This window comes from Hemiscyllium ocellatum, chromosome 39 (genome assembly GCF_020745735.1).
Source record: "Hemiscyllium ocellatum isolate sHemOce1 chromosome 39, sHemOce1.pat.X.cur, whole genome shotgun sequence".
Classification (NCBI taxonomy): domain Eukaryota; kingdom Metazoa; phylum Chordata; class Chondrichthyes; order Orectolobiformes; family Hemiscylliidae; genus Hemiscyllium; species Hemiscyllium ocellatum.
The window spans coordinates 32,322,892-32,348,123 of record NC_083439.1 but is presented as its reverse complement, the minus strand read 5'-3'; the positions used below and the strand labels follow the sequence as shown (position 1 = coordinate 32,348,123).

The window sequence follows — 25,232 nt, the reverse complement described above, 5'->3', positions numbered from 1 at the left end:
CTTGGAACACCCTCCCAAACAGCTTTGTGGGTCTATCTACAGAACATGGACTGCAGTGCTTCAAGCGGGTAGCTCATCACCACCTCACCAAGTGCTGGTCCTGTCAGCAATGTGCACATCCTTTATAATAAAATAAAAAGGCCTGTATGAATGACAAAAGCCAGACAATCAGTTATGCATAAATCAAGGGTGACCACTCCATCAGCAATGAGGTAACCCATGATGTCAGTCCCATTCTTTATAACTAGATATAACCCCAACTCAGTTAAGCAACACCTTTACCTCCCTATACCTTCTGATACACCATCACTATCAGATTTATCTCGAATGCCTGATAATATTGGTTTCACAACATAGCGAGGTTCACATCTTATAAAAGGTTCATGAATAAAGATGGGGTGAAGCCATTCAGCCCATCAAGCTTAATGACGTGAAATTGGAGGTGCCAGAATGTTACTTACATATATTCAAGCCTATAGGCAGAGCAATTCACTAGTGGGATTGTCAATAACCTGAAAATACCTGACCAGTCGGTCATTAATCAATGAAATGTGAATGCTGGCATATGTGGAAACTTCAAATGCTATGATTTTTGACAGGTAAACTCTGAAACTGAAAGAGTGTTTAGACTGCAATGTTAAGCAATTACACTTTGTACCAACCTTGCAATTAAAGTGTAAATGAAGCCGGAAATCTGTGTCAGAGCCTGAGGTGACACAGCGAGAGCAGAACGAGACTTGGTCTCTTTGAGAGATTCAGTGCAAAGATGGCATTTGATGGCAATGCTAGTTTTTTTATTCTTAGCCAGAATTTGAGTGAGGTATTTAATACAGTTATAGTGTAGGTGCAGGAGCTGACTGGCGACCTCTGGGGGAAGGGGAATGGCTCTGAGAGACTCCAGCCGGCAGCGGCCGGGCTCCTCTAAGGGAGCTAGCCCCTTGGGTAAGGGGAGACGGGTGCGCCTGGACTTGCATAACGAGAAGGAGGAGCTGCAGGAGCTCAATGACCGGCTTGCCACTTACATCGGGCGGAACCACTCCCGGGAGGATGAGGAGGCGGCGCAGCTGGCCAGGCTCAGAGAGCAGCAGGAGGCAGACAGCTCCCATCACCGCAGCATCAGCGCCCGCTTGGGGTCTGAGCTGAGCGAAGCCCGGTGCCGGCTGAACCGCACGGCCAAAGAGCAGGCTCGGCTGGAGCTGGAGGTAACCCGGCTCGCTGAGGAGCTCCGCGACCTGCGGGAGAGGTGAGGCTCGCACCGCACGGCAGGGAACACCCTCACCCCACCTACGCTTCCTTCCCCCAATTCCACCCCTATCCCGACACCACCCAAACTGCCCGGCTTCCTCCATATCTCCCACCCCCCCCCCCCCTTCCATATCTCCCACCCCCCCCCCCTTCCATATCTCCCACCCCCCCCCCTTCCATATCTCCCACCCCCCCCCTTCCATATCTCCCACCCACCCCCCTTCCATATCTCCCACCCCCCCCTTCCATATCTCCCACCCCCCCCTTCCATATCTCCCACCCCCCCCCCTATATCTCCCACCCCCCCCCTTCCATATCTCCCACCCCCCCCCCTTCCATATCTCCCACCCCCCCCTTCCATATCTCCCACCCCCCCCTTCCATATCTCCCACCCCCCCCTTCCATATCTCTCCTCCCCCCCTTCCATATCTCTCTTCTCCCCCCCCTTCCATATCTCTCTTCTCCCCCCCCTTCCATATCTCTCTTCTCCCCCCCCTTCCATATCTCTCTTCTCCCCCCCCTTCCATATCTCTCTTCCCCCCCTTCCATATCTCTCTCCCCCCCCTCATCGCTCCCCCCCTCCACATCTCCCCCCCCCCCTTCCACATCTCCCCCTCCCCCCCCTTCCACATCTCCCCCTCCCCCCCCTTCCACATCTCCCCCTCCCCCCCCTTCCACATCTCTTCCTCCCCCCCCTTCCACATCTCTTCCTCCCCCCCCCTTCCACATCTCTTCCTCCCCCCCCTTCCACATCTCTTCCTCCCCCCCTTCCACATCTCTTCCTCCCCCCCTTCCACATCTCTTCCTCCCCCCCATTCTCTCCCCCCCCTCTCCCACATTCTCTCCCCCCTCTCCCACATTCTCTCCCCCCTCTCCCACATTCTCTCTCCCCCCCCTCCCACATTCTCCCCCCCCTCTCCCACATTCTCCCCCCCCCCCCCCTCTCCCACATTCTCCCCCCCCCCCCCCCCTCTCCCACATTCTCCCCCCCCCCCCCCCCTCTCCCACATTCCATCCTAGGACAATCCAGTGCTTCGCTTGGAGGCCCACTGAAGACCTTACCTAGCATGGTGACGAGATGTCTGAAAATGAACCTTCCAACTCAGCCAGCAAACCTATATCTAGATCTCTTGTATTGCAATTATATACTTTATTCATATATTTATCTGTATTGCTAAGTTATTTATAAGTACAAATTTCCAACAGTTGCATCCAAATTTTGCAACTAGAATGGCTCGCTAAGGTCACTTTAGTGGACAGTTAAAAGTCAACCACTTTATTATGGGTTTCTCAGCACGTAGGACGGAATGGCAGAATTTCTTCCCTAAAGGACTGGATAAGTTGTTGACAATGATTGATAGTTGTCATGGTCACCATAACTGAGCAAGCCTTAATGCCACACCTATTGATTGTATTTACAGTCCACCAGGAAACATGCTGCTCTTGGATTCGCTGGGGCCTCAGAATTTCTAGTCTACAGAGATTAACCACTGAATTCTGATTATAAATGGTACAGGCTTGATATAAATTGGCAATGTATCTGGAGAGGTGAAAGTGAGTACTGTAGATACTGGAGATCAGAGTCCAGAGTGTGTTGGTGGAAAAACGCAGCAGGTCAGGCACCATCCAAACAGCAGGAGAATCGATGATTTAAGTAAAAGCCCTTCAGGCCGATGAAGGGCTTTTGCCCAAAACGCAGATTTTCCTCCTTCAATTCTGCCTGACCTGCTATGCTTTTCCAGCACCACACGCTCGCATTTATCTGGAGAACCTAACTATTGTTGCTACTATCAGAAGTGGTACCTCGGGGTGCTGTGTGGCACAGTAGTAATGTCCCTAGCCTTGGATTGGGAGGCCCAGATTCAAATCCACTAGTTCCAGAGAGGTGTAGTAATATCTCCAAACAGGTTAAGCTTTTCAAAAAAAATGGATAGGCACTCACACCTCAAAACTACCGAGAAAGAAACAGCAGCCTTAATACCGCACACAGTTCATTTGTAGCTGAACTGTTGGTTCAAAGGAACAACAAAAACTGTTCAATTATATGTACTCATCATTAAGTTTACTTTCTAAATTTCAGATGAAATTACGTATGGTTACTACAGCCAATTGACATGCAGAAAATGAATGCTAAATATCAATAAGTTCACAGACAGTGGTTTTGTGTAAAGATTCTCTGTAGAAAGTGTCTCGAAGTCAAGAATATTCTGTTTTAGTTTGGATTGTTTCCTTAATGTTTGGTAGATTTTTTGATGAAGTAACATCAATCCTTGAAGCCATTTATCTCCATATTAAATTGACTTTTAAGAGTTTCCTCTCCTAGAACCACTGTTCGTGCTCAAAGAATATCAGCAAGTCTGTTGTTTGTGCACATTTTGGATTACAGTAAATGACACATTCTCTCCCTAATGGCATTCTGGGTCAGCTCACAGCAGGTGGGCAGCAGCGTTTCAAAAGGCAGTTCACCAAACCCCCCCCCCCCCCCCCCACCTTCTCAAGGGCAACTAGGGATGGGCAATAAAATGCTGGCCCAGCCAATGACTCCTGCATCCCACAAATGAATCTCAAATTCTTTGTCCCGTTTTTATTTCACTAAAATAACATTAGATTTGAATTAATGTATCTGATATCAATTTGGAGTTATCGTTGGTTATAGCTAAGAACTAGTTAAGATAGAAGATATTTGTTGTACTTGAAAATTCTTTGTGATCTTTTATCACAAAGGCATGACAATATAATAGTCAGTTTGAATGGCCCTATTAAATTCTTTAGAACTAGTATAAAACATCTTGTCAAGTCAGCCTCTATTTGCTCCCTTCAAGATGGTCCATTACATTCCTTGCAGAGATTATGGGTGATGTCTGTAACCTTTATTTCTGTAGCTCTTGGTAAGGATGCGAAAAGGCCAGAAGTTAATTATTTCATGCCGATAGGATGTCTACCTGCCCTCCTTTTCGGAAACTATCATTCTTTTTTTGAACAAATGGCTATGTTCAGTACTTGTGGGGATTATTTGCAAATTTTGACAAATAACTATCTCCTCTGCCATTGTTTAGGTCATAACCACGTTATGCTGGTAGGCTCAGTTGATTGCACAGTTAGTTAGCTGGATACTTTAGAGTGAGAAACTAGAAATTTCTAAACCAGTGGTGAATTAACAGGTGTGAACATTGAGTCATGAAGTAGTTGTCCCTTCCCCTCGGTGTAGATTGAGAGAAATTTGGGAGAATTAGCAAGCAGCAGTTTCCTGCTTTTGAAAGCACAATGGCCCATTTTCCAACAGAGTTGAATGGTGAGACGAGATTCTTTTGTGTGTGTTTGGCGAGAGGTATATTTGCATCTTGCCTCATTGCAATTTTCTATTCTTCCAATTGCCAGACAGAAAATAGATGGTGACAGTTCCTGACCTGTGAGTCCGAGCTGGTGACTCCAGCACATGGCTTGCTCCCTTTGGACTTCCATCAGTAAATAGCATCTCAGGTCATGCTCCACATGCAACAGCCTCCCATATAGCCTCATTCAACAGAATTTTCAGGAGCCACGTCAGCAACATAAGGGTGATAACTACCCTCCATCTGACATGCCCAAGGCAAATAATACCAACCATTAAAGATGGCACTGGTGCCAGGAGCCCTGAGGGGTTCCAGCTGTGGGCAGAGCTTCTGCCAATGTTGAGTGGGAGACTTTATTAAACAAGGTTCCACAAAGAAGTGGGGAGCATACTTAATGAGTTTGGGAAGATAGTGTAGCAAAACTCAAGAGTACTCTCAGAAGGAAACTCTCCACGATACTTGGCAAACAACTTGGCCAATTTCTGGTAAGATTCAGCTGTGCTTTTTTTTTTGCTGTGCCTTCTGAGCTCTTCCTGTACTTTCTAATTTTAATTTTGATCTCCAACACCTGTTGTACTATGATTTATTACACCAGTAATCAGCTTTATAATGCAAGAAAGAGATCTATTTAATTGTCCACATGTTCAAATAAAATTGTTAGATTATATTACGGATGTACAAACAATTTGGACATGGGCTGAGGGAAAATAATACTGAGATTTACTGATCCCAAATGATAGGGTTGGCAGACCCTGAAGATAATGCACATGGATGTAAGCATATTCCGAGAATGGACCGACTTGGTGGCAAGTTCTATTTTATGCAGAGTAACCTGATATAATTACTTACCTTGATATATGGAAACGTAAGTTACAGACATAGACAAGTAAAATTCTTTATTCCATACCAAGTATGGGATACAAACAAAAAGCAGTATAGAACTTGTAAAAGATATTAGTTGGGGAAAATTGAAATATTCCATGGAAGTGAATAGAATACAGGTATTGTTCTCACCTAACTAAATTGATTGTCTCATAGGGTTAAAGTTGGCATTCTATATGCTTATACAAATAAAAGACTTTGTGTTTAAATAATGCATTTCACTATTTCACAAGGTTGCCCCTTGTGCTCATATTCCCGGATTGGGGCTTGAATCAACAGTTTTCTAACTTGGGTATGAAGACTATGGTTGAGCCGCAGCTAAACTGATTTTTTTGTTAGGGATGGATTCCATTAATGTCACTTGGGTTTCAACTAAAGTGTTTTGTTAGCTCATGAAATTTTCATGCCATTGCTTGTGAACACAAGGGAGTGCAGCCAATAGCTTTTGTCTTGAGTTGTACTTGGATTATTGCTGCATGCAACATTTTGATGGTTGCTGGTCTGACTCCAGAGATGTGAGCAATTTTAGATGATCAGTTTCTCACCTGGCTGTACTTCGTGGACTTAAACCAAGTAATTGTTTCCGTCTTGAACTTGCATCATTCCCAGTGGAAGCACAGCTGTTCCAAAGAAAGCTTACCAAAGCACTTCAGCCAATAGAATGTAATCAAATGCACAGTGGTTTGACAAAACCATACACACCAAGATTCAAATGGAATGATTAATTTGGATACCTTTTTGTTATTTCATTATCTACAATTTCTGTAGACTGAAGTGTCATACTAGTGTGCTCATGGAGTACAACTGGTTCTGTGATTTTTTATTCCCACAAATAAAGGTACAACACCAAAACCAGCAAAGTCACTTTAATTATCAATGTTTATGGTGCAGTTACTGTCATCTGTTCAGTTGGCTGCAGACTTCGAAAGATGAGATATCCGCCTACAAAAAAAGCCCAAAAGTACTTCCCTCTCATGACCAAGTTGTGACACCAGAGCTGATTAGCCATTTATTGTATTGCTTAAGCTGAAGATATCACCACTGTGTTTTATGGTCATCCTCTAACTTTCATTTTTTAATTTTCTGGCTTTATCTCATTTGTTAATCAGTAGTAACCAATTCTGCAAACTGAATTAAGTCTGTGTGGTGCTCCGCTGATGTTTTTTAAAAACAAATATTCCTCCCTATTTCTTGATGCAGGGTGTACGTGCCACATTGTATTCACATTATCCTGTCTCGGGTATTGTTGCAGCACTTCCTTTTTTAGGTAGTGTGTGGAATCTAATGCCCTTCACTGAAGAGAGTTTGTGAGGGTATTTGATCAGGCAGGAGGGTGACTTGGACCCTACTTCCTCCCTGATTCTGTCTCCATATTTGAGCAGCAAGGTTCGTGCATGGGCTTTCTGCCTCCCTGTGAATTGAAACTTTTGATTTGAAGAATTGGTGTCCCATTTATAGGCTTCATCTTGACACTGCTAATATTGATCCAGGCCTAAGCATTCACCATGCTGGAAACTCCAAGCTACTCCTTGCTTGTGGCCCTCTGTTGCATTGGGGAGTATGGGGAGTCATTCACTCGAAATCAGACAGTGGCTGATCAAGGGATCCAACATTGAGAAAGAGATTGGCCACCAACTTGCAGCACCAGATTGCTGTTCAGGTGAGTGCCTGATTTGGGAAGGCATATTGTATTAAGTGCCAAAGGTCCAACCTGACACAATTAAATATCTCCTAATCTATAACTGTCAGCACAACCTCCATAGGCAGTTTCGAGTATAAATAAGGATTTGGCAATTGATGATGTTGGGGAGTTGACAGCAATTGCAAGTGGACATCATACTATTAACCTGTTTATGAACTTCCAAATCTCAACATGTACTGGGTTTGCCAACTTCAAGTTACAGTTGCTAATGGGATTTTGTCACCTTTTATGACTGATTGCTATAAAACATATTTAAATCCACTGCAAATGATGAACAAGGACATTGATAAGTTGGTTGCTTGGATGGTTAGTGGGCAGATAGGGCTTAATGCTGAGAAGTATGAGGTGATCCACTTTGGTCAGAAGTACTTTGAAAGGCAATATAAAATAGGGGTTCCAATTCTGAAGAGGGTGCAGGAACAGGTGGAAGTGTGTATGTTATGTGAACATATCTTTTGAAGGTGGAAATGGCAGGTAAGAAAACATGCAATGGTCTCTGCTTTAATAGAGTACTAGCGCTGGAATTGATGCTGAACTGGTGCAAATCATTTGTTAGACTTTTAGCTGGAGTATTGTGTACAGTTGTGAGCATGATATTATAGGAGAGATACAAATGCGTTGGAGAAGGTATAAAAGTAATTTGCAAGATTCTTTCCAGGAATGAGAACCTTCAGTTATGAGATCTAATTGAAGGAATTAGGACTGTTCTCCTTGGCGAAAAGAAGGCTGAGGGGAAATTTGATGGAGGTTTTTAAGATCCAGTGGGTTCGGTTTAGTAGGTGGAAACAAGCTGTTCCTGCTTGTCAAAGATAAATGACTGAGAGGAAGTAGATTTGAAGTGACCTGACTGAAAATGTTTTCACTAAGCAAGTAGTTGAGATGTGGGACACACTACCTGAAAATGTGGTGGAAGTAGGTTCAATTGAGGCATTCAAGAGGAGCGTGAATGATTATTTGAAAAGAAGTGTACAGGTATATGGGGGAAAGGCAGGTGATTGACACTTGGTAATAGAACTGGGGGAAGCATGTGGGAAACATGACCTCCTCCTATGCTCTGATAGTTCTGTGACCTGCATTGTACAGCTCCCCAAGCAAACCCACTATTTCCTCCGGTCTCTAGTTGGTTAACATGCACCACAATTTCAAGTGGTGTTTCATCAGTATGGATGCTTTCAAGTATCTTTGCTGGAAAGGTAATAGAAATGATCTCTTGATCTAGCTGCTGTGTTAAACATTTGTTTTCAGATGAATTACATTTGTCTGAGCATCAATGCGAATTGCTGAACTTCTCAATAAAAGCATCTTGCATATCTTTTTGAATCACATTTGTGTTTTTCATGTGGTATAATGGCATTGATATGTTAAACATGTTAACATGCAGTAGCAATGAGCAGAAGGTATCAGATGGCACCGAGTAAGAGTTCAAAACTGAGGGGTAAACCTGACTTTTTATGGAGTACTTGTTTGACTGTATTCAAAGTACAGTCCTGACTGTCACAATGCAGTAGGAGGGTATAACAGCTATTGAGTGGATAGGGTATAGCACAGCTTCCCAAAAACACAGCTTCATTTTCCCAAAAATTGTAAAACCCTGGAATAAAAGGTAAAGTTGCCAAAGACCATAAGGCTGCTCTGTCATTACAGAGAGAGATGACTGGTGGTTTAGTCTGAGGGTCACGATACCCTCAGAGAGGGGAGGAGAGTCCTTCATGGGAGCCTCAACTGGTGCTGGAATTGAACCTTCTCACGTAATCATAAACCAGCCACCCAGTCAACAAAGAAACCGAAGTAATGGATGGGAGTATGGGTCAGGTAATTTTTCTTTTTGATCACTTTCTGTCTGGAAAAGCAAGGTTGCAAATTGCCCATCGTGACTGTTGATGGGATTCTAAATGAACCGGACCTGGGTAAACTACTCAGTCTTGCCCTGAGTAGTAGATACCAAGAATATTTGGAGGGGTAAAAATTCAGAACTAATGTACATAAACGACATTGCAGTATTCAAATACATAATCCCTAGGGAGATGGTGGAAATATCTGTGTTTCTTTGTTTTTTTTAAAAAAAGTGAGTTTTATTTCTTTATTTGCCTTCTCCCTTTTCCCCACCTGGCGTAAATCCAACTAAAAGCAGGAAGTTGCTTCTGATGCAAAGTTTAGAACCAATCAGGGAAATCCTAATTGAAGTGAAAATCAATTGAACAATTAACCATTTTTTTTTAATATTCCTTCAGAAATGGGAAAAAGGAATTCGAGTTGAAAGGTGCTTTGGCCCGAGTGACTGTTTTGGAAACTTGCCTGAAGTCCAAAGAAGTTCAACTGGCGACAACGCTAAGCGAGAATGCAACCTTGGAGAATGAGCTCACCGAAGTCAAAGCTGAGCTCACAAACGTAAGCATGGCACTGTCAGCAACATTCCCCCCCACCCAACCTCAAAAACAAAATAATGGTGTTCTCCGCTTCATTTTCCTTTAGGTTAAGTCAATTGCCAGCGACGCTAAAGCACAGCTCCAAGATGAAAAGTTACAAAACTGGGACTTGGCGCACAGAGCACGGACATTGCAGGAAAAGCTGGATTTTCAGAAAAGCTTACGTGAGAAGGTAAGCATCTTTGAGATACAACCGTGTTCCATTCCCTGACAGAATGAACCTGCATTAATCACTGTGTTTAAAGACCTCGATGTGGAACTAAATTCCTAGAGTAGCTTAGTTAGCTAGAGTCTCCCCCCTCATTTATGTTATGGGAATATGATATCCAGATTTCGTTTATGTCCATTTTATATTAGACATACAAAACCAGTACAAAAGTGAACATTAAGATTTTTTTTCACCAGGTGGGTCTTTCCCAGTGACACATGGCTGTTTTGTGCAGGCTAATGCTACTGAATGCCTGATGACAAAACTGTGGCCATCCCAGGGAAAGCACAAGTAAAACTTACAAATAATGCTCTGACTCATCTTGTGTACCTTTTTAAAATAGACTCCTTTCCAAGTGGTAAAAAATGAGGTCTGCAGATGCTGGAGATCACAGTTGAAAATGTGTTGCTGGTTAAAGCACAGCAGGTTAGGCAGCATCCAAGGATTAGGAAATTCGACGTTTCGGGCATAAACCCTTCATCATTGCTCTTGGTCATGCATTTCCCACCCTCTCTCCACCAAGCCTCATCACTGCGTCCCTTTGATTAGATTCCCTGCAGTGAGGAAATTGGCCCTTTGGCCCAACCAGTCCACACCGACCCTCTGAAGAGTAACCCACCCAGACCCATTTTCCTCTAATGCACCTAACACTATGGGCAACTTAGCATGGCCAATTCACGTGACCTGCACATCTTTGAATTGTGGGAGGAAACCGGAGCACCTGGAGAAAACCCATGCAGACACGGGGAGAATGTGCAACCTCCACACCGACAGTTGCCTGATGTTGGAATCGAACCTGGATCCCTGGTGCTGTGAGGCAGCAGTGCTAACCACTGAGCCACTGTGCCACTCCTTTAAGCAATTTTACTGTTTCTGCTGAATTATCTTCTATATTACATATGATCCAACTTATTGGATATTGCAATTAGATTCTAATTTGGCATGGATATCTTTTTCACCATAGAGGGTTACATGGGATATTAAGAATCCAACTAGCAATGCCAGGCACTGGAAACCTCTTCGAGATAAGGGCTTCACTAGATGTTTTGAACAGCTGAATGCTGATGACAGAGAAACAGATGGTGATGAAAATATGTAATATATAGAAAAATGAAATAAAGTTTACTTCCTCATATATCCCAGAGAGGAAAGAAAAAGTAGTTTAAAGAAAACAATACCACTTGGTGAAATTGCTGGGCCTGTCTCAGAGCAGTTGCCAACTCGGCTTTGGAGGCAGACTGATGGCCACAAGCTTGGCTGCAGAGTCTTAGTGATGACAAGCCGAGCATCAAGGGATTGGTTGCATTGACGTAGGTTCTGCTATTGTGCATCTGCACAATGTCCCTCCTGACCGAGACTACTGGGTCATCTCCCAGAATTTGAGCAGGCGCCTGGTCTCCAACAGTGCTCAGTGTTAATGGCCTGGGGCATCTCTTACTCACCCATCTGCAGAGCTGTCGTGAAACTCACTGTGTATCCTACTGAGAAGTCTAGGAAGCAATTTTTAAAATCATGAGGATGCATTGGAGGGATCATCATTTGGGGAGGTTGAGAAAGTCCCTTTATAGGAGATGGGCTGATCCTTAGGTGGGTGAGTGAACCTGTAAAACACAAGAGACAGAAGGCATTGCAGCTGCTGGTTAGTCATGGTTAGCCTGATGTCTTGTTAACATGACTGGTGCAGGGAGATGACAAGTCTTCTTGCTGACAGCTTCAACATTTGTGACTGCCAGTAGCTTTGCTTCGCTATCATGGGTATCCAGTCTGAGATTCCATTGGGTGCAGGGTGGTCGAGTCCTCTATCCCAGAGCTGCGAATGGTCTAATTTCTCTTGTTTTTGTTTTCATTTTTTTAAAAAATTTGATTTATTGTACTATTGTGGAAGGACAGTTATTCTGATGGTGCTGTAAGTGGCAACTTGTTAACACTTCACTGTACTCATGAGTACATGACGAACCTGATTCAATTCAATTAATTTGGGGCATAGATGTCTCCGTAGCCCCCCAGGAACAGCCCTGCCTTTTCCTGCAAGGGTGAGTATCCTTCACTCTGAGGGAGTGAGGGCACAGAAATCTGGCACTCTGCCATCTGTCCAATGTCACTGTGCCATGTCACAGGATGTCTTCTCCTGTATGTGCACTTTCACGTCTAATGTGTAAAGTAGAAATGAGTGACACAGGTGTTGGGGGTGTACGTTGAACAAAGCTATGTAATGGATCCTGAAGGAGATAGGAGGCAGCACAAGGGTGTGTGGGTGTTACTTGTATAGGAGAGGAGGGGATGATGAGAGCAAGTGAGGGAAGGTGTTTTATCAGAGGGTAAACATTGAGAGATGGGTAGTGTGGCACAGATATGTATGAGGTACCAGAGTGCAGATCCCTGGCAGAGGGAAGATGATTACTGGCCACCTTCCTGCACTGTTTCCACTCCTCCTGACCCCTGGAGATGGCACTGACCTGGGTGGTCATCCCTGACTAGAATGGCATGGCGCAGCCTCCAAGAAGAGTACTCCTCTCTGCTGCCCCATACACAAGGACTGTGCAGGACCCTCTTGGAGAAGTGAGATGCCAGCCTCCTTCCACACACCCACCCCCCACACACTCCTTTCTCCATCTCTCCTCACTCTTTCCACAGCCAATCAGCACAGCTTGCAGATGGCAGCAGGTCTGCCACTGTGCAGTGGGCTACAGGAGTTGGCATAACTGCAAGGGTTGCTGGTCTGAGCAGCAGGTAAGACAGGCAGGGAATTCGATGCGAGTCTTGCCACGAGGACTGAAATACCATTTGATGCAATGAAATGCAAAAGATACAATAAAAAGACTCAATCAGCTGTGTGGCTGAAATTATTCTGCAGTACTCCATACAGATCACACCTTGCCAAAAACCTAGAAGATTCAATCCTAAGCTTGCAAAGTAAATGTAACATGTATTCCTGGACAGAACTCAGGACTACAAACAACAACAAAATACCTCTATTTAAAAAGAATGAGCCAATGCTGTCAACTTTGTAAAAGAATAAATTGCTGTGTAATGGTGAAACAGCCTCCAAAATGTAACAGCGAGGGAAAGCAATGACTAAAATGGAGTTCTGCACTGAGAGGGATCTGATTGAGCCCATTAATATTATGAAATGATTTGACAAGGCAGAGGTTGGAGGGATTTAATGTAGGTGATGGGGGTTTGAGGCCAGTACGTCATTGTATGAGAAGACAGCCTTAGTGTTGAGTTCTTAATGGGGCAGTGTTGGCTCAACTCTGGGTCAAGGATCCTGAGTGGCAGCTCCACCTGCTAAGATCTGCCAACACTGAGGTCTTCATTGTTAATGCACCTGCCTAAGGTCTAGGGTTAACCTGCCTCATGGACACAGAAGGAAGGTGAAAGATGCCATGGAGGCACCCAAAAGAAGCCCTGCTGGGTTTGCTTATGACCTCCACTCGTTGCTATGTGAATACCAACGGTAGCAGGTGAGGCTCTTAAGAACCCAGTTCCCACCGCAGACTTCATCAGGGCAGAGTCTCCTAGGCAGCAAGGCTCCTACCCCTCCACTTCCCCACGCGGAGTAGGGTGTTGAATACTACTTGATATTTCTACTTAATGTTGAGGTCACTATTCACATTTACTTGCCAACCAACTCTTGTTTTCCCTATTTGAGGTAGTTGAGTTGAACATAGAAACACAGATGAATAGGAGCAGGAATAGGCTATTTGGCCCTCCGAGCCTGCCCTGCCATCAATATGAATATGGCTGATCATCCAACTCTGGCCCCTGTTTCTGCTTTCTCCCCAAACCCTTTGATCACTTTAGCCCTAAGAACTATATCAAACTCATTCAGGAAAACAGTCCCAACTGCTTTCTGTGTTAGAGGATCTTGCACTGGCTTAACCACTCTATGGGTGAAGAAATTTCACCTCATCTCAGTCCTAAATGTTGAAAGAATGAAATTTGAATGCCATTATCAAGGCTTTTATTTTGTTCACTTCTCTGATAAGTAAGCATTCCAAGAAGCACTTTTATTTTCTGTCAATAAACTGTGTTCATCCCTACTCCCTACATATCAATCCTTCTGCCAGCAAAATAATAGATATGTGCAGCTAATTTTCTTTATTGCTTTAAAATATGGCAATTCAGTACAGTGGACAATGTAATTGGCATCTCCTATCCCATGGTTCCTGGCATTGGTGATCCAATATCATGTGCCAGCATGCTCCATTTGTAGTAGAAAATTCTGGAAATTGGTTAAAACTAATCAAAACCTTACAGAACAGAAGATTTTCCTGTTACTTTGGACAGTTCCTTGTACAGTTCTTAATGTTCTGCATATTTGGAAATATTTGAGTTGTCTTTTTTTTTTGAAACTGCGTTAACGTTTATTCACACAGGAAATCATGGGAATCAAGAGGCATTATGAAATTAAACTCAAAGAAATCGAGGCTGGTAGTCAAAAGGAATGTGGGAGCAAACTCGCTGAGGCACTTCAGCAGCTAAGGCATGATCAATATGAACAGATTAAACAGTACAAGGAGCAACTGGAAGGGAACTTTGATGCCAAGGTAACATTTACTGTCTGAAACGTTCTGTGAAATATTCTAGCTCTCAATATTGGTCTTATTTTTTCTATGATGCTATTACTTAGAGAAAATGAGATAATTGTATGATGAAGCAAAAGTCGATACCATTTTCATTCTTGCGATATGCCGGCATTTCTTAAACAGTCATTATTGCATTTAAGAATATAAGGGTGATAACTGAGTGAGTTGCTGATTTATAGCCACTGTGCTGTGAGTTTGAGTCATGTAGCGTGCAAGTAATTATGCAAAATATGTCAAAATAAACTGCGATAAGTGTGTGTGTATTTAGGGGAGTTTCCTTTCAAATGAGTTGATATGTTTATACTCGATTCTGACAAATTAACCTTTAAACATTAAGTATGCTCTTTCCCACTTGGCAGATAGAGCTGAGCTCAGAACAAAAAGTATGCAAATAGATTTGGACAAAATAGCTACCTTTGATTGTAAACTAATGGATAAGTCGTTCTCATACAGTATTCAGTAGCTTCTGCTAAATATTTACCCACTGTAGATTAGCTTGTTTTCCCCACTCTGGAGATCCTGAGCTGGCTTGATGACAAAAAAGGGCTCGTAATTTAATTTTTACATTAATTTTAACTAAGTTTTGGACAGACAAGTGGCCTTGTACTAGAGCCACAGAAAATTAACATGCTGGCACAGCAGGTAATTTGGAAGGCAGAAGAAAAGTAGCCTTTGTTGAAAGGAAGATGGAGTATAAAAGTAGGTGCAATGGTGAGTCCACATCAGGAATACTGTGTACAGTTTGGGACCCCCGTCCTTAAGGTAGGCAATATGTTTGCTTTGAAAGTAGGCCTGAGTGTGTTCACTGGGATGAAGGGGTTGCCTTGTGAGCAAATGTTAAGCAGGGTGGACTTGTATGCATTGGAATTCAGAAGAATGAGAGGTGATCCTATTGATACATGAGATTCTAAGGGAGCTTGAGAGCAGTGGATGCTGGGAGAACGAGAACTCGGGAGCACTGTTTATATGAAGGGTTTATGGTGATGCATAAGAATGAAAACTCCTGTGGTAGCTGGATTATTGATTTAGCCTGATCGACTGATTTGGTAGAGGGCACTGGGGAGCAGGCAGAAAGTGGATTAACTAGCATCTGTCCAGCTGTGATATCAATGGGAGACTGGCTTGATGGACCAAATGACCACCACCTGGTCCAATTATGATCATACAGGAGTCTCTGCACTATGTGGCGAGAGGTTGCTTAAAAAAAAATGATGTGCTTCTTTGGGATCAGTTGTTCAGGTCAGCTGAGAGGGAGGTGCACTTTGACTCGCTAGTTTGAGAGGAGAGGTCATGCTGCAGTCTGATTCTGCGATGGAGCTCAGCCAAATGAAAGTTATATCACCAGAGTGAACCTATTTGTGAGTGGCTAGAGAAACAGGAAATCATTGAAATGAGATGAGATTTACTACAAACGTTACTTGCACAAACTGTAAAGGAAGAATCTTTACAATCCTTTTATAATTTAGTAACTGGTCTAAGTAAATATCAGAACAAAACTCAATGAGGGTAAAATGTGGTCAGCAATCTCAGTTACATGGAACGGTGGGCCATCAGTTAATACAAAGCAAGGCCAACCTTATGGATGGGTGGGTAACCAGCTGAATGGATGCCACAGTCAGGAGTAAATGACCTCATCTTTTTTTTTTCTCACCAACTCCCCACTGTGCTACCCCTCCTACCTCTCTGTGGTTTCCCATCTCCAGCTAAGGATAGGTAGGCTATAAAGGCACATCCATATCTCTTGTATCTGTGCGTAAGTACCTGTTGTCCCAAAAAACAGCATTAAAACAAATTTTACGTTCAGCTCTTTCATATGAGTTTTTTGTAATTTAAATGCATCGGGTCCCTTCTTTGAGGGAGTGAATCTCTGGAATTCTTTAACACTGCTATTTCATTTGGATGTGGAGTAATTGATGTTTATAGTTGTTGTAATATGAATCCTCCCCATGCCATTGCATATCATTTGAGCTGTCAGATTCACAGTCACAATCCTCTTCCTGGTATGGATCTATTGTGGGAGATGAAAACCAAAAGGTAGCCAAATGAGGAGAGTCTATTGTCTTAAACTGCATAATGTTGATTATAGGATACTCCGCTAGATATGCGTCATGGTCTCCATCAGGATGTCTATGAGGAAGACCCAGTTAGTAGGATTTACTCCTTCGAGATCTGAAGCTGATCCTCTATCAAGTCTGTCTGACATGATCATGCTTCAGGCACTCCTCTGTACTAACCTATTAGGATCCTTACATTCTAATACATTTCCTCCCATGCTTATTTTTCCATTGTCAATGTTTATACATTTGCATATGTAATTATTGTTTTCAACTTCACAGTCCGTCCCAAGTCTTTTCCTATGTTCGGGGCCTCTAAAACTAGAGGCCATAAGGTTAAGGTGAGAGGGGAAAGATATAAATGGGACCTAAGGGGCAACATTTTCACAGTGGTGCGTGTAAGGAATGAGCTGCCAGAGGATGTAGAGGAGGCTGGTACAAATATAACATTAAGAGGCATCTGGGTGACTATGAATAGGAAGGGTTCAGAGGGATATGGGCCAAATACTGACAAATGGGACTAGATTAATTTAGGATAGCTAGGACTGCAGATACTGGAGATTAGAGTTGTGTGGTGCTGGAAAAGCACGGCCGGTCAGGCAGCATCCGAGGAGCAGGTCTTTTCCAGTACCACACTCTCAACTCTAATTTAGGATATCTGGTCTGTGTGGACAAACTGGACCAAAGGGATTGTTTCTATGTTGTACGTTGATATCACTCTGTCTCTTGCTTCAAAATTTTGGTGTCATGCAGTTTCATGACCCTCCAAGGATGCTTTTCAAAGTGGAGGTCTATGACCAATGGTGTACCACAAAGATGGGTGTTGACTCCACTGCTTTTTGTCGTTTGGATGTGAACGTAGGAGGTACAGCTACAAGTGACTCCAAACCTACAGTAGTTGACTCTTCACTGTTCTCTGAAATTGCTGAGCACTGTCCAAGCAATGGAACGCTTGTACATAGCAGTTCGTTGTAATAAATGCCTGGTTTTCTCAGTACCATGATATCTGCCTCCCTCTGTCCCTCTGCCCCTTGTGTTACAGCTCAAGAATGCCCAGCTGGCTGCTGCAAAAAGCAATGAATTTGCTAAAGCTGCAAAGGAAGAATTGGCAGAAGCAAAAATGAGGATAGACGATATAACATCAGAGCTTCTTCAATGTCGCAATAAGGTAAAATCTCACTTTATTCCATAGATTGGTTACTTGACATCTTTGAAAACAAAGCTGCTGGAGGGAGAATCTTTGCTCAAAAGTTGTGGCTATAGAATCATATGGAATGGAAAGAAGCCATTTCACCCACTGTGCCTATGTCTGCTTTTTGGTAACCGCTCTCCTGTTAGTTTAACGCCCCTGCTCTTCCCCATATTCCTGCAAAGTTTCTCCTTTTTTAAATAAACAGTCTACCTTCAGTTTCTTTCTGACCATTAATATTAAAGTTGCTTCTGCCACCCTTCAATGCATTGCTTTCTGGTTCATTAATTGTTGCTTAAATTGTTTCTTTAGTCTGCACTTGGGTTAGTTGTGGCAACTATCTCAAATATGCATCATTACCTTCTATTTGTAAGAAACAACTGCTCTAATTGTCTATGTATATAATGTTGGCTAAGGGTTATGATGTTTCTGTTATTTTAGTGAAGTGTGCCATTAAAGTTGATGTTGTCCAGGAGTTCTCATCTGGGGGGTCACAACTGTCTAGTAGCCCATTAGAAGGTTTAAAACAGGCTGTCAGGGAAAGAAAACCAATTAACACATTTGCTCTAATCAGTTGTGTCAACTGGCAACCAATCTGTCAAGTAATTTTTAACCAAACTTGAGCTCTTGACTTCGATCTGGTCAATCTTTGTTGATCTATAAGTACTTTGGGAGGCTGCTACATAACAGCCCAGCTCCGTGTCAGCATGGTGAAGCAAGGTGACCCTAAGCATGGATTGATTCCAAAGGCTTACATTGAGGTTCCCGTCAAGCATTCTAAAGATAACCAAAGAATTTTCTCCACGGCATGGGGAGGAATGAAAGAACTGACAGTAACAAAAGGCGAATGATCTTTTCAAACCCCTTCCTCTTTCGAGTGCCTGTAAGTCTGGTTTAGCTTATGTCACAGTGTCATAGATAGTCATTGAAATTTTACAGCATGGAAAGAGACCCTCTGTTGCATTGTGCTGTTGCCTGTTATCAAGCACCTATCTGTTGTAATTCCCCTTTCCAGCCCTTGGCCCAAAGTCTGGTTTGCTATGGTGTTTCAATTGCTCATCCTTTTAAAAATCTTGAGGTTCCTGCCTCTACCAGATTTTTATGCTGTGGATTCCAGATGGCCGCTGCACATTTTCCTCAAATTCCCTCTCAACCTCCTGTACCTTGCCTCTGGAACTGGTTATTTACTACGGGGAAAACACACTTCCTGTCTGCGCCTCTCCTAACTCTGTGCATTTCAGTTAGTAATCCTCTCAGCTTTCTCTGCTCTAAGTAATACAATCCAGCATGTTTAATCTCTCTTCATAGTTCAGACTACATCCTGGTGAATATCCTCTTCGCCCTCTAGTGCAATCTTACCTTCCTTTTAGTGAGGTGTACTCCAACCATGACCTAACTAACATTACATACAATCTATCATGATCTCCTCGGTATTTGTGGCCTTGACTAATAAAGGTAATTATCCCATATGCCATCTTAACCACCTTTATCTACCTGCCCTGTTGCCTTCCAGGATCTATGGGAGTGAGAGTCAGAGTGTGGTGCTGGAAAAGCACAGCTGATCAGGCAGCATCAGAGGAGCAGGAGAGTCAATGTTTCGGGCATAAGCTCTCCACATCTGCAATGCTCATTTTTTTTCTTCTGATCTTTGGGCATCCCAACATGGTCCCTTTGTTTCCCTCACATATTTTGAATAGTAGAACCCAAGTATATTTCCTCACCTTGTTATCCTCCCAAATGCATCAGCACATACTTTTCACGATTAAATTCTGTTTGTCATTGTTCAGCTCATCTGTGTCATCCTATAGGCTTTCCTCCTTGCTATTTGTCACATCACCAAATTTTTTAATGTGATAATTGAGACATCAACATTGAGGTATAATCATTAATATACAGTACAAACAGTAAGGAACTAGCACTGAACAGCACTGGTGACTCAATTATTAGCAATTTAGGGCGTAAGGGGTAAATGTAGGGGTATGGGTGGGTTGCGCTTCGGCGGGTCGGTGTGGACTTGTTGGGCCGAAGGGCCTGTTTCCACACTGTAAGTAATCTAATCTAATCTAATTCAAGCACTGCTGCCTCACAGCGCCATGGATCTTGGTTCAATTCCATCCTGTTTGCGTGGAGTTTATGTATTTTCCCTGTGTCTGTGGGTTTCTGCCAGGTGCTGTGGTTTTCTCCACAATCCAAAGATGTACATGTTAGGTGGATTGGCTATGCTAAATTGACCATCATGTCCAGGGATGTGTAGGCTAGGTGGATTTGCCATGGTTAATGTGGGGTTCCAGGGATAGGGTAGGGGTTTGGGTTGGATGGGAAACTCCTTGGAGGATCAATGTGCTGAATGGCCTGCTTCCAACTGCAGTGATTCTATGAGCCCTGCAGTCTGCCATGGAACAGGCCTGCAGTGACTAAAACACTCATCATCCTCTGCTTCCTGCCATTCAGCTAGTTTTGGATCTAGTTTGCCAAATTGCCCTGTATCCCATGGGCACTTAGCTTCCTAACCAGTTTGCAATGCAAGACCTTCACAACAGCCTTGCTGAAGTTCATACAGGTTATCTCAACTGCACTACCCTCATTTACATGCATAGTTACACACATTATGAAATAGTCAAGGGGAGGTCATACTGTACAAAGTCAGGCTGACTATCCTTGAATAATCCTCCAAGTGGAAATTAATTCTGTCCCTCAGAATTTTGTTTTTTGGTTTTCTCACCACTACTATTGCACTGCTTTGTCGGCTAATTTATCTTTTGCTTGTTGCTGATGGGGAAAATGAAGTAGTGTTCTATTTCCAGTTGTGAATTCAAAGGGGATGATGTCAGTGATTTTATTTTTAAACTGTTTCTATAATAAATTGATGCAAGATTGTTCATGTTAGAATAGAGTTACTCCTTCAATGATTTTAGAAGATATGTAAAGTTCTTTCACAGCCTCATTCTCACATATAAAATGCATATGTATTGCCCAAAACCACTGCATTTACGCAGGTAAAGTTGTCATGTCAGGTTATTGGCCAAGTGTTAGGGTCTAATTAGAATGACTTTTGCTTCGACGTATTCTTCACAAAATTGGTATAACACAAAAGGAAGCTATCCAGCCCATGATTTCAACACTGGCTCTCCAAATGAGCAGCTAACTCAGTGCCACTCTTCCAGCTTTTCACCATTACCTTGACAGTTCTTCCTCTTAATAAGAGTAGCTTTAATTCCTCTTCGAATGCTGTGATTGGACCTTTCTCCACCACTAATAGGATTAGATGGATTGACCATCCTAAATTGCCCATAGTATCGAGGGGTTGTGTAGGTTAGGTTGATTAGCCATGGTTATAAGGGTAGATTAGATCCCCTACAGTGTGGAAACAGGCCCTTTGGCCCAACCAGTCCACACTGACCCTCCGAAGAGTGGAGAGGAAGGGGGTCTGGAAGGGATGCTCTTTGGAGGGTCAGTGTGGACTCAATGAGCCAAATGGCCAAATTCTCCATTTTGAAAATGCATTCCAGATATTAATGGTTACTGTGCAATAATTTTTTTCTTTATTGTTTGTTTCTTTTGTCAATTACTGTAACTTATTTTCTGACAACTTATTTGGGGGCTCAGGAACTCTGGTTGAAGAGGAACTTTGTTCTTGCAGACTAACTTTTTTTAAGAAAGTGTCCCTCCTTCATTCTTCAATTTTTTTCTCTCACAGATTTCTACTCTGAGCGCTAAGAATCAGGATTTGGAGAAAGCATTAGATCGTGAGAAGACAGTTAGCCAGCATCAGCTGGCGCTCAAGGAGCAAGAAGTTGCTGAAATTCGTGAGAAATTGCAGGTTCAGATGGAGGAATTAGGTGAATGTTTGGGTTTGAAATTGCCTTTGGACATGGAAATAAATGCTTATAGGAAGATGCTGGAGGGAGAGGAGCGAAGGTGAGCTCTTTGTATGTGGTCCTTTGTTTACTGGCTCTGTTCTGGCCTCAAAAATCATGTTTTTTTTCATTACTTTGCAAATAAATCAGCCCCTCCCTTTTAATGTGGATTAGTGGAAAGCCTCCACTTTAAGCCTGTCTGTACATTGGTACCTTTCTAACTAGGCATAAGAATCCAATATGTGATGTGGGGGTATATTGCAAAGATGCATTGGAGTTAAAGACGTGTATGTTCTTTGCATTAGAAACCAATTTCAAAATGGTGACTACTCACAACCGCAGAGTACTCTTATCTTTAGCATGTGTCAACACCCCATGGAGGGACTTTTTGAAGGTCCGAAGTTGATTTCTAGACTGACCACAACACTAATTGATATCAGTAACATTTTATTGCTTTGAAATCTGTCTAAAACGATGGTTTTGTTGTTTTCTGTTGAGCATTGCATGACCATCAGTTGCTTTTTACAGGCTTCATGTGAATCTACATTGCTGGAATTTCCTTAAAAGTACAATATTTTATTATGTCATAGAGTCATTGAGATGTACAGCATGGAAACAGACCCTCGGTCCATGCTGACCAGATATCCCAACCCAATCTAGTCCCACCTGCCAGCACCTGGCCCATATCCCTCCAAACCCTTCCTAGTCATATACCCATTCATATGCCTTTTAAATGTTGCAATTGTACCAGCCTCCTCCACTTCCTCTGGCAGCTCATTCCATACACGAACCAACCTCTGTGTGAAAATATTACCCCTGAGGTCTCTTTTACATCTTCCCCTCTCACACTAAACTTATGCCCTCTCGTCCCGACCCCAGGGAAAAGACTTTGCTTATTTACCTTATCCATGCCCCTCAATTTTGTAAACCTCTATAAAGTCACCCCTCAGCCTCCGCTCCAGGGAAAACAGCCCCAGCCTATTCAACTGCTCCCTATAGCTCAAATCCTCCAATCCTGCCAATATTCTTGTAAATCTTTTCTGAACCCTTTCAAGTTTCACAACATCTTTCCGATAGGAAGGAGACCAGAATAGCACACAATATTCCAACAGTGGCCTAACCAATGTCCTGTACAGCCGCTACATGACCTCCCAACTACTGTATTCCATACACTGACCAATAAAGGAAAGCATACCAAACGCCGCCTTCACTATCCTATCTACCTGCAACTCCACTTTCAAGGAACTATGAACCTGCACTCCAAGGTCTCTTTGTTCAGCAACACTCCCTAGGACCTTACCATTAAGAGTATAAGTCCTGCTAAGATTTGCTTTCCCAAAATGCAGCATCTCACATTTATCTGAATTAAACTCCATCCACCACTTCTCAGCCCATTGGCCCATCTGGTCCAGATCCTGTTGTAATCTGAGGTAACCCTCTTCACTGTTAGCAACATCACCAGTTTTGGTGTCATCTGCAAACTTATTAACTGTACCTCTTATGCTCTCATCCAAATCATTTATGTAAATGACAAAAAGTAGAGGGCACGGCACCGATCCTTGTGGCACTCCACTGGTCACAGGCCTCCAGTCTGAAAAACAACCCTCCACCACCACCCTCTGTCTTCTACCTTTGAGCCAGTTCTGTATCCAAACGGCTAGTTCTTCCTGTAATCCAGGAGACCTAACCTTGCTAACCAGTCTCCCATGGGGAACCTTGTCGAACACCTTACTAAAGTCCATGTAGATCACATCTACCACTCTGCTCTCATCAATCCTCTTTGTTACTTCAAAACATTCAATCAAGTTTGAGAGACATGATTTCCCATGCACAAAGCCATGTTGACTATCCCTAATCAGTCCTGGCCTTTCCAAATATATGTACATCCTGTCCCTCAGGATTCCCTCCAACAACTTTGGGCGGCACAGTGGTTAGCACTGCTGCCTCACGTGGCCAGAGACCCGGGTTCAATTCCCACCTCGGGCAACTGTCTGTGTGGCGTTTGCACATTCTCCCCGTGTCTGCGTGGGTTTCCTCTGGGTGCTCCGGTTCCTCCCACAGTCCAAACAAAAATGTGCAGGTTAGGTGAATTGGCCATGCTAAATTGCCCATGGTGTTAGGTGAAGGGGTAAATGTAGGGGAATAGGTGTGGCTGGGTTGCTCTTCGGAGGGTCGAAGTGGACTTGTTGGGCCAAAGGGCCTGTTTCCACACTAAGTAATCTAAACTTGCCCACACCGTCAGGCTAACTGGTCTATAGTTCCCTGGCTTGTCCTTGCCACCCTTCTTTAAATAGTGGCACCACATTAGCCAATCTTCCGGCACCTCACCTGTGACTATCGATGATACAAATATCTCAGCAAGAGGCCTAGCAATTGCTTCTCTAGCTTCCCGCAAAGTTCTAGGGTGCACCTGTTGGAGGTCCTGGGGATTTATCCACCTTTATACATTTCAGGACATCCAGCACTTCCTCTGTAATATGGACACTTTGCAAGGTGTCACCGTTTATTTCCCTACAGCCTATATCTTCCATATCCTTTTTCCACAGTAAATACTGATGCAAAATACTGATTTAGTATCTCCTCCATTTTCTGCGGCTGCACACAAAGGCCACCTTGCTGATCTTTGAGGGGCCCTATTCTCTCCCCAGTTACCCTTTTGTCCTTTAATGTATTTGTAAAAATTCTTTGGATTCTCCTTAATTCTATTTGCCAAAGCTATCTCATGTCCACTCTTTGTCCTCCTGATTTCCCTCTTAAGTATACTCCTTTATACTCTTCTAAGGATTCACTTGATCTATCCTGTCTGTACCTGACATATGCTTCCTTTTTCTTAACCAAACCTTCAATTTCTTTAGTCATCCAGCATTCCCTATACCTACCAGCCTTCCCTTTCACCCTGACAGGAATATACTTTCTCTGAATTCTCATTATCTCATTTCTGAAGGCTTCCCATTTTCCAGCCGTCCCTATTTCCATGAACATATACCCCCAATCAGCTTTTGAAAGTTGTAACCTAATACCGTCAAAATTGGCCTTTCTCCAATTTAGAACTTCAACTTTTAGATTTGGTCTATCCTTTTCCATCATGATTTTAAAACTAATAGAATTATGGTCACTGGTCCCAAAGTACTCCCCCACTGACACCTCAGTCACCTGCCCTGCCTTATTTCCCTAGAGTAGGTCAAGTCTTGCACCTTCTGTAGTAGGTACATCACATACTGAATCAGCAAATGCTCTTGTACACACTTGACACATTCCTCTCCATCTAAATCCTTAACACTATAGCAGTCCCAGTCTGTGTTTGGAAAGTTATAATCCCTTACCATAACCAGCCTATTATTCTTACAGATAACTGCGATCTCCTTACAAATTTGTTTCTTAATTTCCCTCTGACTATTAGAGGGTATATAATACAATCCCAATAATGTGATCATCCCTTTCTTATTTCTCCTCAGTTCCACCCAAATAACGTCCTGGATGTATTTCTGGGAAAATCCTCCCTCAGTACAGCTGTAATGGTATCTCTTAACAAAAATGCCAGTCCCCCTCCTTTCTTGCCTCCCTTTTCTATCCTTCCTGTAGCATGTGTGTCTGGAACATTAAGCTGCCAGTCCTGTCCATCCCTGAGCCATGTTTCTGTAATTGCTATGATTTCCCAGTTCCATTTTTCCTAACCATGCCCTGAGTTCATCTGTCTTCCCTCTTGCATTGAAATAAATGCAGTTTAATTTATCAGTCCTGCCTTGTT

The 25,232-nt window shown here is 43.1% G+C and overlaps 1 protein-coding gene across 1 annotated transcript in view; it reads left to right on the top strand.

Annotated features, from left to right (window-relative positions):
* Positions 1 to 881: 881 nt before the first annotated feature.
* Positions 882 to 25,232, top strand: part of LOC132834223 (lamin-L(III)-like) — a 47,520-nt gene continuing 23,169 nt past the window's right edge. Inside the window, exons 1-6 of the mRNA XM_060852887.1 lie at positions 882 to 1,243; positions 9,393 to 9,549; positions 9,634 to 9,759; positions 14,175 to 14,345; positions 17,481 to 17,606; positions 21,325 to 21,545. Of these exons, the coding sequence (XP_060708870.1) occupies positions 882 to 1,243; positions 9,393 to 9,549; positions 9,634 to 9,759; positions 14,175 to 14,345; positions 17,481 to 17,606; positions 21,325 to 21,545 (1,163 nt within the window). The remainder of the gene's footprint in view (positions 1,244 to 9,392; positions 9,550 to 9,633; positions 9,760 to 14,174; positions 14,346 to 17,480; positions 17,607 to 21,324; positions 21,546 to 25,232) is intronic.